This window comes from Lathamus discolor, chromosome 3, assembly GCF_037157495.1.
Source record: "Lathamus discolor isolate bLatDis1 chromosome 3, bLatDis1.hap1, whole genome shotgun sequence".
NCBI classification, from domain to species: Eukaryota; Metazoa; Chordata; class Aves; order Psittaciformes; family Psittacidae; genus Lathamus; species Lathamus discolor.
Genome location: NC_088886.1, coordinates 121,971,491 through 121,990,697, shown reverse-complemented (window position 1 = coordinate 121,990,697; position 19,207 = coordinate 121,971,491). Strand labels below are relative to the sequence as shown.

General features: G+C 48.2%; 1 protein-coding gene across 1 annotated transcript in view; it reads right to left on the bottom strand.

The window, feature by feature from the left end:
- Nucleotides 1-738: 738 nt before the first annotated feature.
- ITGB5 (integrin subunit beta 5) overlaps nucleotides 739-19,207 on the bottom strand; it is a 63,970-nt gene continuing 45,501 nt past the window's right edge. The window contains exons 11-15 of the mRNA XM_065671392.1: nucleotides 8,328-8,550; nucleotides 7,521-7,624; nucleotides 3,183-3,299; nucleotides 1,866-2,032; nucleotides 739-1,323 (exon numbers count right to left, since the gene is read on the bottom strand). Coding sequence (XP_065527464.1) covers nucleotides 1,228-1,323; nucleotides 1,866-2,032; nucleotides 3,183-3,299; nucleotides 7,521-7,624; nucleotides 8,328-8,550 — 707 coding nt within the window. The 3' untranslated portion in view covers nucleotides 739-1,227. The remainder of the gene's footprint in view (nucleotides 1,324-1,865; nucleotides 2,033-3,182; nucleotides 3,300-7,520; nucleotides 7,625-8,327; nucleotides 8,551-19,207) is intronic.

Genomic DNA, 19,207 nt, shown 5'->3' with positions numbered 1-19,207 from the left:
CCAAAATAAAGGGGAAAAAGATAAAAAGCAGCAGTAGCAATTGCTCCAGCTTCTTGCTCCTGCTGGCGGCTGCAGCCTCACTGCAGACTGTGTAGGTCTAAAACTGTAGCTGTCAGCCAGGGTAACCCAAACCCCAGCTCCAGAGCAAAACAGATGTGGCTGAGGGAGCAGTTTTGGGGGGGGAAAAATCCCAACAAACCAAAGCAGAATGTGTGTTGTGAAGCAACAACACTGGGTTTTGTCCAGCTCCCATTCCAGCCAAAAGCTTAGGGCTTCCCTGCTTTTCCAGCTGGGCTCCACTAGACCCCACAGCAGTAGTCTTCTGGTAAAAAGTCAGAGGTTTGGATGAGGTGCTGTGTGTTCCCAGCTGCCCTCCTGCAGGCACCCAGACCAGACGCTTCCTTGCCCACCCCAAGAAATGGTGTTTAATTTAGTTTCCTCAGCCTAAACTCCCATTTCCCTTGGGCTCGCACCACCTTCCTGTCTGTTTAACACCTCCGGCACAGAGCAGGAGCTCCTTCTGGCACTCCCAGCCCTGGGTCAACACCACGGTATTAAATCAACATACCTTCTGCAGCAGCCACTGTGGCTCCATCTCCTGTTTTTATAGCCATGCTTTGACTGATAAGGCTCTATTAATAAAACAACCAGGCAGCACCACTGTTGCTTGCAGGAGCAAGCCTCAATTTTGGTGGGAAGCTTAGGAAGGAAACAATGAATTCTACTTACAGCATCATATATGCACAATAGTTTTATTTTGTTTTTTATATAAAAAAATTCCTAAAGACTGCAGAACTCCCGTATCCTAATTTCTTACACAAATGCTTCCAAACCCTTCTTCTTCTTAAGCTAATTTCCCCCTAACAACTTGCAATGGCATGGGTTCCCCTGATTTTTGACCTAGTCACCCTTTCTAAAGGGATATGTCTAAAGCTGCAATATGGCACTTGGTTGACTTAGTTGGCAGGTTTAATATATCCAGAAAGCTGGGGTATGGAGTCGTACGTGGCTCGGAGTCCATCAGCACAGGCGGGGAGCCTGCCTTTGCGTCCGTGCCTCCAGAATGAACCAGACTTTTCTCCTTACTGTGCAAATAACAGGCTCTGGTCATCGACCAGTCCTGTCGTAAGGGATTCTCCACCCTGAAGAGGATCCCATCTTCAAGTGGGGAAGCAGCACGTTACAGTCAAGCAATTGTCCTCAGCAGTCTCAGGCACCAAGACCCCATCAGTCAACTGTACCGTTGTAAGACTTGTTGAGCTTGTTGAACGTGAACTCTACATTATGTGTGGAAATAGGCTTTCGGTAGAGAGGATTGGATGCCTTTGGAGAAATAAGCAGACAAAAAGAACAAAGATGAGTAACAAATTCCGTATCTGGTTAAAATGTATCTAATCCCCCCTTCATTTGCCATTAATTTGACTGAAATGTGCATTCAGATCCAAAAGCAGTACTGTTTTTCCATAGTTTGCCTGTCAGACCTGCCTTCTGTCCTGTCTGCAGGCAGAGGTGATATCCTCACATGCTGCAAACCCCACCTCAAGCCTCCCAGAAGGGCTCTATCAGAGACCAGACCAACCTGGCTGCCACCAGTTGGAGCCTGGTCCCCGCTCCCCTACCTCCGCCCTTCAGTACTGCTGGGAAATACATGATGAAACCAGAGGCTGAGTATAATTTTGCAGAGTATTTGTAACTTGCCAAGGGGAAGGGCAGTGCAATGTGCCAGACCCTGAAGCCCTGCTGCAGGGTATGAGCACCCACATTCCCCACACCTGCCACCGTTCTCCATCACTGCAGAGCTGTTTGCTGCTGGTGCACCGCAGTAGCCCTCTGATACACCAGCAGCACCCCTACCCTGGGCTCACCATTTCGTATCTGGCCCGGGAACGTTCACTCTGGAATCGGTCGAACTCCCGCCTGTCGTGAATGGTGACGAGCAGCTTCCAGAGCCCCAGCAGGATGATGCCGACCAGGACCACACTGCCGATCACTGCCAGCACGATCGTCACGGCACTGGGGGCTGAGCTGCATGCTGGTAACAAGGGGGAGGTGGTAAATAGCCCTGGTGCAAGTGTATTCTGGATCAGAATACCAGGATGTAAGGACTTGGATGGCAGCCACTGAGCAAATGGCCTCAGGGCAGCCCTAGCAACAGTGACTACATCAAAAGAAGCAACAGTCCTGTCTGAAACCAAGAGGAGGATGCTTTTTAATTAAAAAATTCCTGGCTAGAGGCAGGTCAAGGCACAGCTCTCATGGACGTCACTGGGATGTCACACAGTGCTTCAGGGAAGAGCAGTGCTGCAGTGCCACCGTCCAACAGTGACGCCTGGTTTTAATGCCAGGTGACCCATGCGGGACACAGAGGATTAGGGTGCCTCTGGCAAAAGCCAGCTCATCTTCTGGCCCACATGGACAGAGGTGGTCTCTAGGCACTTTAAATAAGTACATCACTGTCAGCTAATCGACCGGTCTTTCAATTAAGTGCAAGCTGCAGCACCAGTTAAATAAAACATGTGGTATCTCAGTCTTTCCTGTACTGGCCTGTGCCTCTGAGGACCAGAGGAGATCGCAAGAAGCTGCTGCTGGGTGCTTGCCAGTTTGTCCTGCAACACCACGTGTGGTTTGCTTTGGGAAACCGCATTGCACGTGATGAAAATAACACTTGGAAACACAGCTGCCTGCAGTAGCCAGGGCACAGGGGCAGGGACACAGCCCTTACACTGCCTGGACCAGAACTAGAACTTTGGCAATGCAAAAATCCATAGGTAGTGTGGAGCTTTCCTAACATCCTGATTTAATCAGCGGCATCAGGTTCTCCCTTCAGATATTTTTCTCCCAGTGGCTGTATCACCAAGCCAGTACATGGCATGCTTTTTGCTATAAAAATGGGGTGGGTTTAATTTCAGCATCCCAGGCTGGCAGAAAGCCCTTCAGCCAATTGCTAGCAATGCTGGCAGCTCAGGTGCATATTTCCTTTTTTCACTAAGTTGGGAGCATTTGGATCTGGGTTTTAGCACTGTGAAGCATGTTACTCTAAATCATCCCAGTTCATCTGCTCATGCGTGCCCTCATGCAGCCAGTGAAAACAACTTTTCCACAAACCTCCAGGCTCCCCACCAGCCCATCACGTCTCCCAGAGCACCCTGTGCTATTAAAAGCAAACCCAAGGGAGAACCAACCTGGCTCTTTGAGGACGGTGAGGTTGGATTTCCCACTGGCAAGCTCCAAGTAGGTGAACTTCATAACGCAGTTATTCACTGGGTAGGCGCAGAGAATTGCATTCGGATCATCTGTTTCTGGAATGAGATGCAGAGTTGCAGAACTTTATTTTGTTTTAAATAAAAAAAGTCCTAAAGACTGCAGAAGTCTTATATCCTAATTTCTTCTTTTTAAGCTAAATTCCCCATAAGAACTTGCAATGGCATAGGTTTTCCTGATTTTTGACCTAGTCACCCTTCCTAATGGATATGTCTAAAGCTGCAATACGGCACTTAGGTTGACTTAGTTGGCAGGTCTAATATTAAGAATCAGCACAATTCTCCTCTACAAGCTGAGCAGGGCTTCCCATGAGCCTGGGAGAGGAGGAACAGGGAGGAAGCCTGGAAAGCAGAACTGTTTGATCATGATTTGTGCAAACTGTAACTGAGCGGTGTCCAGACTTACTGCTGGAGAAAATGTGGCACTCAGCAAACGCTGCATGGCAAGCAGGTGCAACTTCACGCACTCACACCACCCGCTTCCTTTCCACAAGTCTGCTTTGGCTATTAATGACATCTTAATTTCTTGAAGAGCGGAACCTGAAGAGAAAGCGAGGGGCTCAGGCTCAGCCTGTGAGACTACAGACAGGGCCAGCGGTGGCAGCAGCCCACAGCTGGCTCATGCTTCAGCTGTGCTGAACGGCTCCAGCTCCAGAAACAGCTGAGAAGTTTGCTTTAAAGAGTGAGATAGAAGAAGAAAATGGGGAGAGGAGGAGGGAGGGAAGGGGAGGGAAGGGGAAGGAAGGAGTTGGTTGGAGGGGAGGATGCGGACATGCAGGGGTTGCAAGAAAGGAGACTATTTGATTCCCATTGGCCATACGGGCACTGTATGTTTGCCTGTTTAACATACCAGACAGACCAGGCATACCATACTGTGGCCAGAGCCTGTCACTGCTCTGGTCACTGTAAGATGCTTCCTGAGGAAGTCTGCTTCACAAAAGCTGTTAAAAAGTTTTATTAAAGCCAACATCTGAGGATTGCACATCTAGCTCCAGGGGTGACTTCAGCAGACCTACTGCCCTGCATGGATACACTCATGGGGTGTCCTCATTGTAGCGACAGTGCTTGGAGGGAGATGGTCAACACCTCCAGCCATGCCAGGTATCTCTGCAGGGGCACATCTCTGTAGGCCTGCTTGGGCTGCAAGTTTCACAGCAAAGGAAGGGATTTGGGCATTCAGTCTATTTGTCCAGCAAAGATGTGACCTTGGCTTAGGCACCTGGAAAATGCTTCCCATAGCTCACTGCACTCATATCCATGCCTGTCCGTCATGCTGAAAAATGATCATGCTAACAACTACTGCTGTTTCAGCCCCTTATCTCTCTCCTGTCTGTTTGTCTTTCCTTTCAATGTCTTTGACTTGCTTTCAGTTGAAAGATTAATACCCTCCACTTCAACAGCTCTGAGCCCAGATGCAACTGCCCCTCTGTTGAGTCCTGACAAGGCTCCTGGTGTGGACAAACCTCAGCTCTTCTTACCTCAGGATGGAAAAACATGCTCTACCTACACAGCGACATCAAAGACAGGGCTGGAGAAGTGCTGACTATTACAAAGCAAAGTACTAATTAGAGTAATACAGATAAAACTTCCATGTTTCTTGACTAATGCTCTTCTGAGTTGAGCAGCAAATATTAGTTCCTCCAGGCCCATCTGTTTTCAATCCCATCCTTCCACCATTATTCTTCTAAAAGATACAGGTGAATAAAGTCTTGATAGTAATTATCTCCGTTGGTCTTCCCTGGGTTTGAGAGATCACACATCTACAGAGAGAGGTGCTTTCAGGTTCACTGATGTGTGCTGATGTGTGCTGTTGGCAGGTTCAGCTCAGCGCTGGACCTGTCAAGTTCCCCTCGTGTTGAAAGCTCCTCCCTCGAACTGTCAGGAATGGAAATGTAATACTGCAGAACCAAAGGAGATCCTGAAAAGTCCAATACAAGTCATATAAGCCTCCCAAAATGCATCATACTGGCTCGGATTCCAAGAGATGCCTCTGCTCTACAAAGCTTTGAAGCACTGGTTGCTTCATACCCAGAGCAAAAAGGCCCTTGGGATCTTCCAGGGTGTGTTCATCACAACTTGGTATTTAGAATAGTTAGAATCATAGAATAGTTAGGTTTGGAAAAGACCTTAAGATCATCTAGTTCCAACCCCCCTGCCATGAGCAGGGACACCTCACACTAAACCATCCCACCCAAGGCTTCATCCAACCTGGCCTTGAACACTGCCAGGGATGGAGCACTCACAACCTCCCTGGGCAACCCATTCCAGTGCCTCACCACCCTAACAGGAAAGAACTTCCTCCTTATATCCAATCTAAACTTCCCCTGTTTAAGTTTGAACCTGTTACCCCTTGTCCTGTCACTACAGTCACTGACGAAGAGTCCCTCCCCAGCATGCCTATAGCCCCCTTCAGATACTGGAAGGCTGCTATGAGGTCTCCACGCAGCCTTCTCTTCTACAGGCTGAACAGCCCCAACTTCCTCAGCCTGTCTTCATACGGGAGGTGCTCCAGTCCCCTGATCATCCTCGTGGCCCTCCTCTGGACTTGTTCCAGCAGTTCCATGTCCTTTTTATGTTGAGGACACCAGAACTTTTTTTTATGTTGAGGACACAATACTGCAGGTGAGGTCTCACAAGAGCAGAGTAGAGGGGCAGGATCACCTCCTTCAACCTGCTGGTCACGCTCCTTTTGATGCAGCCCAGGATACGGTTGGCTTTCTGGGCTGCAAGCGCGCACTGAAACTGGCTCATGTTCATTTTCTCATCAACCAGCACCCCCAAGTCCTTCTCCGCAGGGCCGCAATTTGAGAAGATCCCATCCTCCACTGCCAGGACAATGTAGACTTATGTCTTCCATGACAAATATCAGTGTCTGGCATCTCAGCAGGGACTTCTAAGATGTGCTACATAACACAAAAACACTTGAACACCAGGATCTGGCTGAGTCTGCCTGTGAAGAAGTCCGCAGTTCCCAAGTGCTTTCTCTAGGAACATTTTGCTTTACCCCTTTCTCTAGCAGCCCTGATCTACAAGCTGTAGGGTGTCCTGAGCTCCCAAGAACTCGGCACCACCTGCAATGTGACTGCAGTAGCTGAACTGAAGAGCAAGCGTAATTCTGAAAAATGTCTTAAACCAGAAATCTGGCTGTGTTTTGTCTCTGAAGGCCATGTAGGGGGTTGGCAAATCACAGCCCAGCCTCACCTCCCAGCATGCAGTCAGCACAAAAGCTGGCTTTAGGAATGCTGCAACACCCAGGAAGGAGAACTGAGCTTTAACCCCCAGTATTTGGTGGCTCCTAAGAAACACATGCATGCCAGACATCAGAAAGGAGCTTTGTATGATTTCAAAGTGCCTTGTAACCTCTCTCAGGGTGCTGCTAAACTGCAGTGAGGATGGAGAGAACAACAGCAAATCTCCCAAAGGGAAAGGTAGGAAACCCTACTGGCTGTAATTCAAAACCTAGACGCTGGATACAAGAGGAGCGATGGGAAAAACATTGCCTGCAGGCAGCTTGGGAGGAAGGGAGAGAAAGGACAAATAAGATAGAACACTCCTACCTCTAAAAACTATGGGAAGAAGAGGAAATGTCAGATGTGGACAGTAATTTATCCCCGCTTGATCTCCATCCCTCTCTCCAAGGGATATCGCTAAAGCCAGGGTCAGGATTGCAATTAAAGCTGTCACAAGTTTGGATCCTCTCTATTCCCCTAAATAACAACTAGGGCCTCGCAGAATGGAGCTTAAAAAGAAGTGGTGAAAGTTATCTGCTGAGGGATGCGCATTTGGGATGACCTCTAGAAGAGAACACAAAGGGCAGAAGAGGAGCTTGCCAGAGAGGCTTTTAGCTGTCCATTCCACCAAAGCAGAAATCATTGTCTCCAAAACAGCTTTGCTTTCTTACAAGCTCACTTCTTCCAAGACAAATTCTCAGAAGATTAGAGAACATCTTTTTGGGGTGATACTTTGTCCTTTTGCAAGTTTCCCATGGCTCATTTAATCTTCTCTCATCTGATCTCATCCCACTGTCTTTGCTCCTTGCACTGGCAGCAATGGTTAGATATGGTAAGATGTTATTTAGAATCAAAGGGGTTTGACCTCAATGTATATTACAGCCCATAGGGAGGGTCACAAATACCACATATACATCCTACACACATTTAAAAACCCTGAGGTTCCAGATGGGTCTTGATCTGGTTAAGAGGAGCTAAATGCCACAGTTGCTGGCTCTCACCGCCTGCAGTCCTGCTGCTGCCTACTTACCAAGAACATCCACAGTGGTGATGATCTCATCCTTACAGTGCTTTTGGCAGGTTTGGTTATCAGCCAGTCTTCCTGAGTTAAACAGCTTGCATTCAATGCAATCCCTGCAAAAAGACACATGGAAAGGAAGATGAAGCACCCATAGGAAACTACACAAACACAGCGATTCACCCCTAAGAAAGTCACTTCCTGGGTGTTGGTCTGGAGAATGAACATCTGCACTACAAAGTAAAAGCAACTTCAGGGCCAAGCATCTCCATCTCAAGATTCTAGGAACAGAATCAATGAGGTACGAAGCAGCTGGTAGGTTTGGAGTCTGTTTGCCCTTCGGATGTCAGGAGCTCCACACCAGCTATGGCAAAATCCATCCTGCCTGACATCAAGGCATACAGCATTGCTGCTCTGTGCCAGACTGAAGCTGATGCCCAGGACACCTCTGCTGCTATGAGACAGGCAGTCATACCCAACCTCCCCTCCTCTGCAGCCTGCAGCTCTCTGAGCCCAGACGTCTGCAGATGAGGGTGCAGCAAAACTGGGGTTGCCAGCCTTTCCTGCAGAGTGGGACAGCACTGGAAACAAACAGGGACATGAACCTCCATGAGGACTTCGCAACAACACCTGTTGCTTCTCTACCTGGGATACTCTCAGGTGGCTTACCATGGGCTTTGAGCTGCAGCAGGCTTGCCTGGGGCTCATCACCCCTGTTTAATGAAGCAGGAGTAACCCCTTAGCTGCAAAGTCTCCCAGGAACCAAAGCGCTGCCCTTCCCACCAGCGAGACATCCCTTCTGAACTCCACCATGAGTACCTTTTAGTGCTGCAGACACCTGGGCAGGTGGGACACTTCTCACACGTCTCTCCAAAAGCCCCTGGCTCGGTGCACTGGCACTTCCCGCAGATGCAGCTGCCCCTGCCACTGCACATCTGCCCATCGCTGGACACACAGCCATCTGTCTCGGTGGAGCAGTTGCAGTTGTCCCCGATGTAACCTGCGTGGCACTTGCATTCTCCGCAATGACACTCTCCATGGCCTGAAGGCAAGAGCAGAGGGGAGGTGTCACCAGCATCCCAGGCAGGAAAAGCTGCTATAGAGACCTTGCATGGCATAGCAACAGAGATGGTGACAGCAAACACCTAGATATCAAATTATTATCTACATTTAGCAGCAAAATATACCTATTTACCAGCTTCTCCAGGTTCCTTCTACAGTAACTCAAGTCCACACAAGGAACAACCTCCTACTATTGCAGACCTCAAACACAATTAGGGTAGAGACTGCATGCCCTGGCCAGCTGCCAAACTTGCTACCTTCTTATTTTCCTCCCTCCAGATGAGGGCCCCCAAGTATCCCTCTCTTTTCAAGGTGCCATTTTACACCCTCCTGGTTTGTCCCCAGTCAGTGCTTGACACCACGAAGCAAACATTAGCACCTGGAAGCATGTTTTGGCAGCATGTTGTCATGAGCTTTGTGAATATTCCCTACCTCTGCCCCCCAGTCCCCAGCACCTCGTAACTGGGCTTCACAGAGCGCTACACCTTCCACCTCTGCAAAGTCTAGCAGAAACTCTATCACTTGGTCCCTAGTGAGTAACTCTTAAGCATCGCTTGACTTCACTCATGGGCCCACCTGAAGGCTCCAGCTACACTAGGAGGGTTATGTGCAGTACCATGATTTCCACAGCCACTGGAGTAACAAAAGTATCCAGGATGATGAAGGGGATCTGGCAACAGCTTTCAAAATACTGATACTCAAAGCAGGTATGTCAATCTCAGAGACATGACACTGGGCAGATGAATAGTTCGGGGCACAAGAGGATGTGGCAGATTCAATGCGGTCTCACTGCTCAGCACATGAGGTGAACAGGAGGTGGCATAGCCAGACTGCAGCCAGTGTTCTGCTCAGTCTTGCAACAGGTTTTGCTAGCAGAGCCACTGTGAGAGCAAGTAGGGCCTCAAGTGCTGCTTCCAGCGTAGCCCTCTCCAGGACACACCACTCGACATGAAGTTTTCTCCTCCTCCACACTTCCCTGCCCTCTGTGGACTCTGAGCTCTGAAGATCAGTATTACTGCTGAGCCTCCAAACTAGTGCAAAAGAGGGAGCTCCTGCAAGGGCTTCCATGTTTACTGGGCTGGCTGGTGTTCTGTATGAATTAATCTATTCTTTTCTCTGTTACATCAAGAGATAGGAAAATGCGAATGGAGCTGTGCTTCCTTGGAGGTTTTGAGCCCAGGGTGTAGTAGCAAAAAGCCTAACAGGTCGATCATTTCATAAGGTCTTTCCTACCCTTCTTTCCTAATACGTTTACTTCAGAAGTACTCCCCCAAACCTTAAAATACCTTAAAAAAAATAAATAAATCAACAAGCAATGTCTCCTGTGTCCCAGCAAGACCTCCACGTCCCAGACGTACCATCAAGGTTGCTAGTACCAGCTGAACCTCCTCCATAGAGTAGCTTAGGGCAGCTCACAGCAGAGATGGATGAAAAAACAGATACACTCCTCTACTGAAGCATTCCCTTGCAGCTATGGGTTTAGCGACTGGCTGAGAGAGTCAACAGGCTTCAAGGCTTTCAGTGATGGTAAGTGGAGTGGCTGGCAGCCGAGCATCTGGTTTCAGAAAGGCATCCATCAGCTCATTGCAAATACTGGTTGAATTCCTCCTTGGTCAGTCACTAGGAGCAGGGATGCCTTTGAAGGCACAGTTTATAGAGCTGAAGGGTTTGTATACGATGCTCATCAGCAACCTAATTACAGCTCAGCTTTCCCACTGGAAACACCCTCAAGTGCCTCAGACAGGATAAATTATATGCATGCTCCTTTCATCAGCACAAACCCACTGATCTCCCTGCCTCTCCCATCACTCCAAGCGTGGCTGTGGATTGTCAAGCTATATCCCTTGCCAAAAGTCATTGGAGCACCTTCTGTTTTACTAGGCATCTCATATGTTCCAGCGCATCATGAGTTGCCCTCCTACAATCTCTTTTGCACTCCCACCATTTGCTTTGGATTCAGCCTGCAAACTCAAACATTACCAGACAGAGGAGATTATGTTTACATGATCTCCAGAGGTGACCTCTTTCCTTGCCTACATATGATGGAGATTAAAAGTCTTTCACTCTGTTTGCCTTCACGACAGCCTTGCTCTTTCCCCAGACATCTGTACAAGCAGGTTTGGTTTGCCCCTTCCCTACAAAGCTCCTTTTTTGAGGCTGTGGATCCAGCTACAGTAATGACTGCTGCTGCTCAGGGTGCAGCTGCAGAGCAGGGACCCCTGAGCCCTTTGCTTCACAAGCAAACCGAATGGGGTGGCTGGCTTTTATTCACAATTAATTCAGGCAATCAGGCTCTCACACACAGAATTTTGTGCCTCCATGGCAATGAATGTGTCCAAATTAGCTATAAATCATGGTTTTCTTAAATGGGCACTATTTCAAGGAATCCAAAGCAGCTGGCATTGGGAATCCATGTACATGGCTTCTAGTAAATATGCTCACACTTGAATTTGAGCTGTGAGAGCCAAGAGAAGCAAGCTGATTTCATTCACACTGCCCCATGGTCTCAATGTAGGTGGCAGCCACCCTCTACTCTTGGGCAGAGTCCCTGTATCATCAGCTTTAGCTCAGTCCTCCAAGAACACCACAGAGCCTAGCACAAGATGTGAATCCATTAGAAATATGTCTCTGGCCCATAAAATGATTTAGTTGTTAAAGCTGCCAGTGCCAGTTCAGCATAGGAGGCTACAAAATAGGAGGCCCATCCCTTCAATTCCCTGGCAGACTGGGTATGGAGCCTGGGGAAGGGAAACAGCCATTTCTAGATAATGCATCCTATTAAACCACTGCTATTGGAAAAAAATAAGAAACATAATCCTAAAGCAAGTGTTTTCGTTTACTGACAGGGATGAAGAAAAAGCCCTCTATACGAGGGCGACTAAGTGTAGGGTGTGAGCTTAAAATTTATAAACATGTCGAAATGTGTTTTCTGCCTTGGCCACACTGGCTCAACAGGCAAGAAGTCACTGGCTGAAGCTCATCATGGGGCATGTGCCAAGAGTGGGAATTTCCATGTTGACCTTTAATGGCAAAGATGTTACAATCTTCACCACATGAGCATGAAAGAGTAGCTACTCCTACAAGTGCCATGATCTCCACTTCTGGTGCTCTCCATTCACCTCCCACACAGCTCGAAGACTGGAAATACGTGGCTAATGTGATATATTTGTTCCTCATATGGCTGTGGCAAAAGTCATCCTACTTCTCAACGTCCATCTCGAGCACCAGAGATGGGACTCCACTCCATTGTCTTCCTCAGGACACAACCCAAGAGGATCCTTGAGGCAGTGTGGCAGCGAGCCTTTTGGTGATGGTGACCTGGAGCTGAGGTTTACAGTGTGCGTAGTGCTACCTGGCACTCATATTTTGCAGAAAAATGTGCTGCATGTTTGCAGTCTCAGCTATCCTATGGCCACACTTTGTGCTGATGTAGTTAAGCAGTCTGTATGCCATGTAAGATCATGCCTGCGGAAGCCTTCCATCACTGTGCCGATGATGAACCTAGTTTCACTTCCTAGTTTCATTTCCAACATGAAAATGAGTCTTCAAGGAGGGTGTGTTTCAACACACCTCTGCACCAGAAGTCTCATGGTGCAGGACAATACCCTGGACTTTAACCCCCTTCAACCTTTTGTGTTTGCATGTTCTCTATTAAAGCTGCTTTGTGAAGCCAAAAGACATCAATTATGTTCTCCAAACATAACAAGAGGTATTTTCTTCTGTTCCCATCCTTGAAATGAGACAAGCATTGATGTTTAAAAGATCCGGATCTAACTGGGAAATGAAATGCTCCCTCTGAATTTGATAACATACTTTCCAGGCAGCTCTTGGATTTGTGGGGGGGGGGGGTGTGGGGGGTGTGTGGTGTGGGGGGTGTGTGGGGTGGTGCTAAGAAGAAACACATGTTAGGGAGGCTGCAGAAACATGCTGGGAGGGTGTAGCAGAAGAAAGCAATGCTTCTGCATGGGGAGAGCAGAAACAGAGACTAAGTTTGGACTAGTCTGGGATCCACAGGGCAGGAGCCATGGGGTACACCACTGCTTGGAGGCACCCTCTTCCCAAGGGGGCCATGAAGGTGGACCTAGACCCGCAGCCCAGGTGGTCCCTCTGCCTCTCTCTGAAATACATCCCCATCCCACTGCCATGTTCTGGCTCCGCAGCACATCTCACTGTCACTCAGGCACCTTCTGTCAGGATGCCCAGCTGTCCTCATTTCACCCCAGCTGTCTGCCTCTCCCCCTCAGCTGCCCAATGGGATGACAGCTGCAAATCCTCTCTGCCCTCACCCCGGCACAGTGCGAAGCTCGCTTGGCAGCCCAACACCAGCACTGTGTGCCGGGGCCGCAGTCCCTGAGCAGGGCTGCTGCTGGTGAGTAGGAATCAGGGCAGCAGCTTCGGGCAGAAACTTCCAGCCTCTGACCTTGATTTCATTGCAGGCTTCCTGACAGCAGGCTGCAGAGTGTGACCCCACAGTGTCCGAGTGCTTGGCAGCGCACACTGTCTGCCCTCCATGATAACTGTCTTTTAGGAACTGCACAGACCACTGCTGCACCAAGAGGTCTGAAATTCTATGCACTAAAAGCCCTGTCACTATGTCTTTGGATAGGAAGCGGTTTACCTAAAGCCCTTTACTTCTGAGGACCATAAAACTGTGCAAAAATGCCAGCTTTCTTTTGAAAGAAATAATAAAAAATAAAAGGTACCAGATTTTATGAAGGGGGAGAAAGGGCTTGAAAACAAGCTCCCCCAACAGTCCTTTTTTCCCCACCTTCTAGAAAATTAAATAGATGTGCCTATCACACAAGAGAAATATAATCCTCAGTATTTTTAAGCCAATTTCTTGGTTTCTGAGCACTTGGGAAGGGAAAGATCATAGTGCATTTTGTTCCTATTAATTCAAGGCAGTTATTTTTGTGGCTCTGTGCTCACATACAGGCTTTGGGTCAGGACCTTTGAAATGCTGGGCTTTTGTCATTTTTGGTTACTTGAACAACTCATTTGAAAAAAAAAAAAACCTCATCAAACTCAAACCAAAACCAAAAAACCACAAAAAAACCCCACAGGAAAACCAATTAAGAGAAATGAGTTATGGCAAGCAATTTCCAGACTCCCTGCTACCACCCCTTTAAGGAGACCTGGCCACCGTACCCATCACCCAGAGAGCCCCAGTGCAGAAGCCACACGTTGTACTCCCCAGAGACGGATGCACCCAAAAGGCCTGCTTGTCAGAAAGTGGTCAAACCCTATTGACACAGGGCACGGCCTGAATATCAGTTTAGTACCAGACCAGTCTCTCAGCAAAAGGTGCTTGACGTCTGCAGAGGAGGCTCCATGAATGGCACATTTTGACTGGGAGGAGAGAGGGCAGCGGAAGAAGGCTCCGAACACTTGGAAAACATAGACTTTTCCATTTGGGAAAAGGCTATGGCAAGACAGAGTGCCGGCTTAGGCAAATCAATCATCGACTTTCGCACTGATCTCTTTCCATGACTCAAAGCAGCCAGAGCTGCACTTCCAGAGGCCAGGCAAGGTGAGGCAGCCTGCCCGCGGCACAGCTCTGGTTCATGGCACAGCTCTGCTGCCAGATGGTTGGCACCGTTAGAAGTCATGGAGAGCTCAGCAAATTTTAAATACTAGGGCATGAGTTAGGATTCATTCCCCAGGTCATACCAGTCTGACAGGGAAAACAGGGGTGGCAGGTTGGCAGGAGCATCCCCAAGTCCTGGAGCCTGCAAGCATAACAACCTCTTGTGGAAAGGAGGTTACTATATAAACAAGGACAGCCAAATGTCAAGGGTCTAAGGTTTCTGCGTAAACTGAAATGCATCCACAGACTGCTTTCATTCACACCAGAAGAGAGCTCGCCCATGCTCATTTATCCACAATGCAATACTGAAACAACAAAACCAACATTAAGAGGCTAGTAATAAGTAAATAATTCTTTTCTGTGTTTTTTAAGCCAAATGCCATGGATCTGTGTGCATCTTTGCATTGTATTAATTTCAACAGACATTTATATCCTGAAGCATATGGGTTTGTCCAAGAATTGACAAGGCTTTAAATAAGTCTTGACTTCAATGTTAGTGCTGGTTGAGCTCACCAGTCATCAAAAATAGCACCAGAATAGCAGCCTAACGAAACCAAATGTGAAGAAGTAAATACATGCTTGAGCTGCTTGGGTACCACAAGCCCCATCACCAGCCCCACATTACTGCCAGCATCTCCCATGTTGCAGCACTGCCATTATAGAGAAAGCCCTGAGCCTCCTAGTTTTTCACTCACTTGGGAACTTCTGGGTTAAACGAGAACTGGGCAGGGAAAACAGGGCTTTGGAAACTGCTGTCTCATGAAGGTAGCTGAAAGTGATCAGGGGCAGGCGGATTTCCTGTGGCAGCCCTGGCCAGCCTTTCCTCATTTTCCTTCTCTCTGCTGCAGAAGGGAAGCTGAAACGCAATCACGAGATACGGCTGATGATCCACCAAAAAGCCAAAACCGGCAGCGCGGAGTCATTTCCTGAAGGAGATCTAAAGCTGCATTGCTTAAAATAAACCTTCCTTTTTTCTTTTTCTTTTTTTTTTTTTAGGTAAGCTCAGCACTCCACAGATCTCTTGACTTCTGCTTACGTTAGCGCCTCAGCTGAGCCTGCCACACGTGGCCTTTTGGACGGAGACCCAGAGCTGGGAACCGGAGCTTTTAGGTGCTGCCAACACTACTCCCAGTGCAGGGAGCAATACAGGGTGAGAACTGCTGCCAGATCCTCCCAGAGACACAGCTCTTCTTCCCAAGCAGGGGCAATCGGGATAGGTGCACTGATTCCTTTTGAGCCGCGGGTCCAAATATCATCCCCCCGAATTGGGCACATGCTCATCCTTGGTTTTGTCACCCCTTAAGAACCTGACATGGAAGATACTGCAAAACCTGCTAACAATGCGTATTATTCCTTAAGCCAGATAAGGTGTGTGTGTGAATCCTGTTTTCCCCCCTCCTTTAGCTTTCCAAATCTCTAACTGAAAAAGGGCTCTGTGCCACTGTCCTCTTCTGTCAGCCTCCATCCCTTCTCCTGCAGGAGTTTATTTGGCCTCCCATGGGATGTACCAATACCTTTCCCACTGCAGTGCTCCTCTCCCCAGCCAACTCCCCAGACCCCTTACAGACAATACAGGCGAGACCTGCTTGCAAAACACCCTCAGTGCAGCTCCCCCCATTTGTTTATTTTCTCCCCCAAAAGCCTGACAAAGATAACTGTTTGACAAAGAGCAGTTTCCACTTGGCTCTCTCAACCCTGCCAAGATACCACCATCAGCCATGAGTTCAGAACCAGAAGCTTCTCTCCCAGTTATATACTTTCTTGGCCCATCTCTTTGCACAGGTCTGCTTATGCAACTCTACATTAAGCCATCAGTTCTTGCCACCGTGAAGGCTCTGGAAGATTTAGAAACATGAGGGGACATACAGTGAGCATGCAGTTAGATGAAATGCAGATAAAGGTCTTGAGAAAAGCTATAGTGCCACAACCCTTCCACCAAAGCGTGGTGCCTCCAGGAAGTATGAGCTTCATCCTCCCGCCCCAGTGCCTGAGCAGGCTCCTGTAAGCTCAAACCCCAAAAGCCTCCAGATTTGTTCTTAAAATAAAATGTGGCTTCAAAACAAAGCCGCGCAATCACAAATGCCTGGACTCCAGGGCCAAATTCTATGGTTCAGGTCCATCCTTCAAATGAAAAGCAGGCTAATTCCCACCCTGCCAAAGCCCAAGTGGGCTGAATGCCCTTTCAGCTGGACCTTGTTGAGAGGAGTGGGCTCCAAAGCAGAGAGAGAGTCTTTCTGTGCAAAATCCAGTGCCATGGGAGCCTTGCCCAGTTCCGTATTTGGATGCAAACACATAATCTGGTTCAAGTTCACCAAAGGTCCATGGTTTTGGAACAGATTTCTCCCTTTCCAAAGAAGCTGGAAGAAGGCAGAATATCATTCAAAATACGACAAAAAAAGAAAGAGAAAGAATGACCCTTCAGCCTGTGCTGCACTTCTCTTTCAGGTCAGTTATTTAAATTCAATTTTTCAAACAAACTAAGCAAAATTCACAGGTTGTCAGTGCATGCCAACAAGGAATGCGGAGGCTCAGAAGTTCACTCACGTGCTGCCCTGAGGCTTTCATCTGCCTCTAAACCCCAAATACACCATTCATTTCCCAATGTTTATTTCTGTTAATTACTGTCATCAGAAGGACCAAATGCAAACGACAAACTCAGTGAGCTGCTGACCACAGAGGCAGAGCATTTAAGTGAGTTTGTTTTAAGACCGCTCTCTGGGGAGCAAGGAGGTGATGAGCTGTGTTTTCAAAGTTCATCTTGGTTTTACTTTGGAGCTTTCTACTTTCTGAGATATGCGGTTCCTGGCTGTGGGAGGGGGTAGCTGCAGCAGAATGGGGTGGGTTGGGTATATCTGATGCATGCGCCACCAGGTGACACCTCTGGCTGTGACCCACATGCTGTGCCTCTTTAAGAGCAGAGACCCACAGACAGAGCTCTGGCTCCTGTAAAGATGTCAAAGACGTCACTTCTTTATTCTTTAATTCTGCCCTGGCATTTAATGCCTCATTAGCATGCATTAATGCTTGCAAAAGGTCTGCTCAGGGACAAGGAGAAACCCCAGTGAAAAGAGGCAGGAACAGCAGCACTGTGTGCTGGTTGGTCCTCAAAGGAGCTGCTGCCAGATTTGGGGAGAGCTGCAAGACTTTGACAGCCATGAGGGTCAGCGCAGGGGGAAAGAAGGGGTAAGAAAAGGAGGCTTTGCCCTTTCATGCCAGGAATAGAATGGAAACTCTGCCAAAGCAATATGCGATATGCTGGGAAAAGAAAGTTTGACTCAGTTGCTGTTTCAGTGTGAACAACCAACACAAACCGTTGGGGTAAGCAAGGTAGGCAGGCAGGGTATACCTGCTGCCAGAAACAGAAAGGGAGATGAAGAATAAACACATCACTGAGTAGAAACACAAATGAAAAAACATTTGTGTTCCCATGAGAAATCCATGCAAAGATCATACAGTATCTTGAGTTGGAAGGGACCCGTAAGGATCATCATGTCCAAATCCCAAATAATCATAGAATCGTAGAATAGTTAGGGTTGGAAAGGACCTTAAGATCATCACGTTCCAAACCCCCTGCCATGGGCAGGGACACCTCCCACTAAACCATGTCATCCAAGGCTCTGTCCAACCTGGACTCGAACACTGCCAGGGATGGAGCATTCACAACTTCCCTGGGCAACCTATGCCAGTGCCTCACACCCCTCACAGTAAAGAACTTCTTCCTTATATCCAATCTAAACTTAATCAGTAATATTTAACAGGGAACGATGTAACTGTAATACCTGGTGGTATAATACCTAGCACTGCATTTATTTATTGGGAAAGAAATCCAGAGGAGCGTATACATGAAGCATTCTAGCTAAGAACTATCCATCTGCACTGAAATGCAGCCTTCTCTGACCTGAAACATTCAGGTCATTAGCAGAGTAACCAGAGGGGGAACTAGGCATTTTTATATGTCGCAGTTACAAGAACTGGCCATGCTTTCGCAGGTCACAGCCAGAGGGCAAGGGTCATCCCATGCCATTTGCCCCAGCACAGCTGCCATTTGAACCCCTTCAGATCTTCAGCCTTTTCAATAGGCACAGAGCGGGATGGGGAGGTGCACACTCTTGGAGGAGAGCAGCACATGTCTCAGGATTACACTGGAAGGAGAACAGAAACCAGGTTAAAGGGGAAAAAATAGATTTGGAGAGGAAGTAGAAGAGAGAGACTGAGGAAGGATGGAAATGATGCCCTGGGGGGAAGCAGCAGGGAGGTTTCAGGAGCCTCCCAAGGACTGGAGACATGAGGAAACACATGCGTTGAGTCACCCCCTTCACCTCCAAAAGGCCACCAAGAATCTGTGTGTAAGGGAAATAGAGACTTCATAAAGATGAAATTTGGGGTGCAAACACCTCCCACCCATCTCTCAGCCCCTCTCTGCCCTAGGGCTATGAGCCACAGCTCCTGGAGATGAGCATACCCAGAAACACTGGGTGTTTCAAATTCAGCATGCTGCTGAATTTGGTAGCTTAAGGCAGAGAGACCTCAAAACCACCTGCAAAGAGTGAAGGAGCTCTCAAGACTGAGAGGCTGGCTGCAGAGACACCAGCGAGACAGCATTAAAGACAGGCCCCTTCCGAGATGGTGGTTTGCAGGGTGCCCAGCTCTCTTGATGCAGGACTGCCAAGAGGAAGAAGCTAGTGCCTGAGCCAAAGGCCATCCACATGACCCAGAAAGCCTGCATTAGTAGAGCACGTGTTTCAAATGAAAATCCTCCCTATCTTCTCTGTTACATATAACAAACAATTCATTGACACGTGGTGACAGGTATCAATAATTAGCAGTAACACACCGAGGTGTGAGTTCCCCCATTTCCCTGCCTCCCTCCAGCTCTCTAAAACAGTAATGGTTGATGCACAGGAGCCCTTTCCTTGCAAGAAAAAAATCAAATACTGCTAAAGAGGGGTGATGAAGCTAGCTAGCCACTCGCACAGCTCCTGGGGAGTCTCTTTCCACCCTTTCAAATTACCTGGGAGCCCGGGACTGGGCATCAATGCTTCCTTCCCAT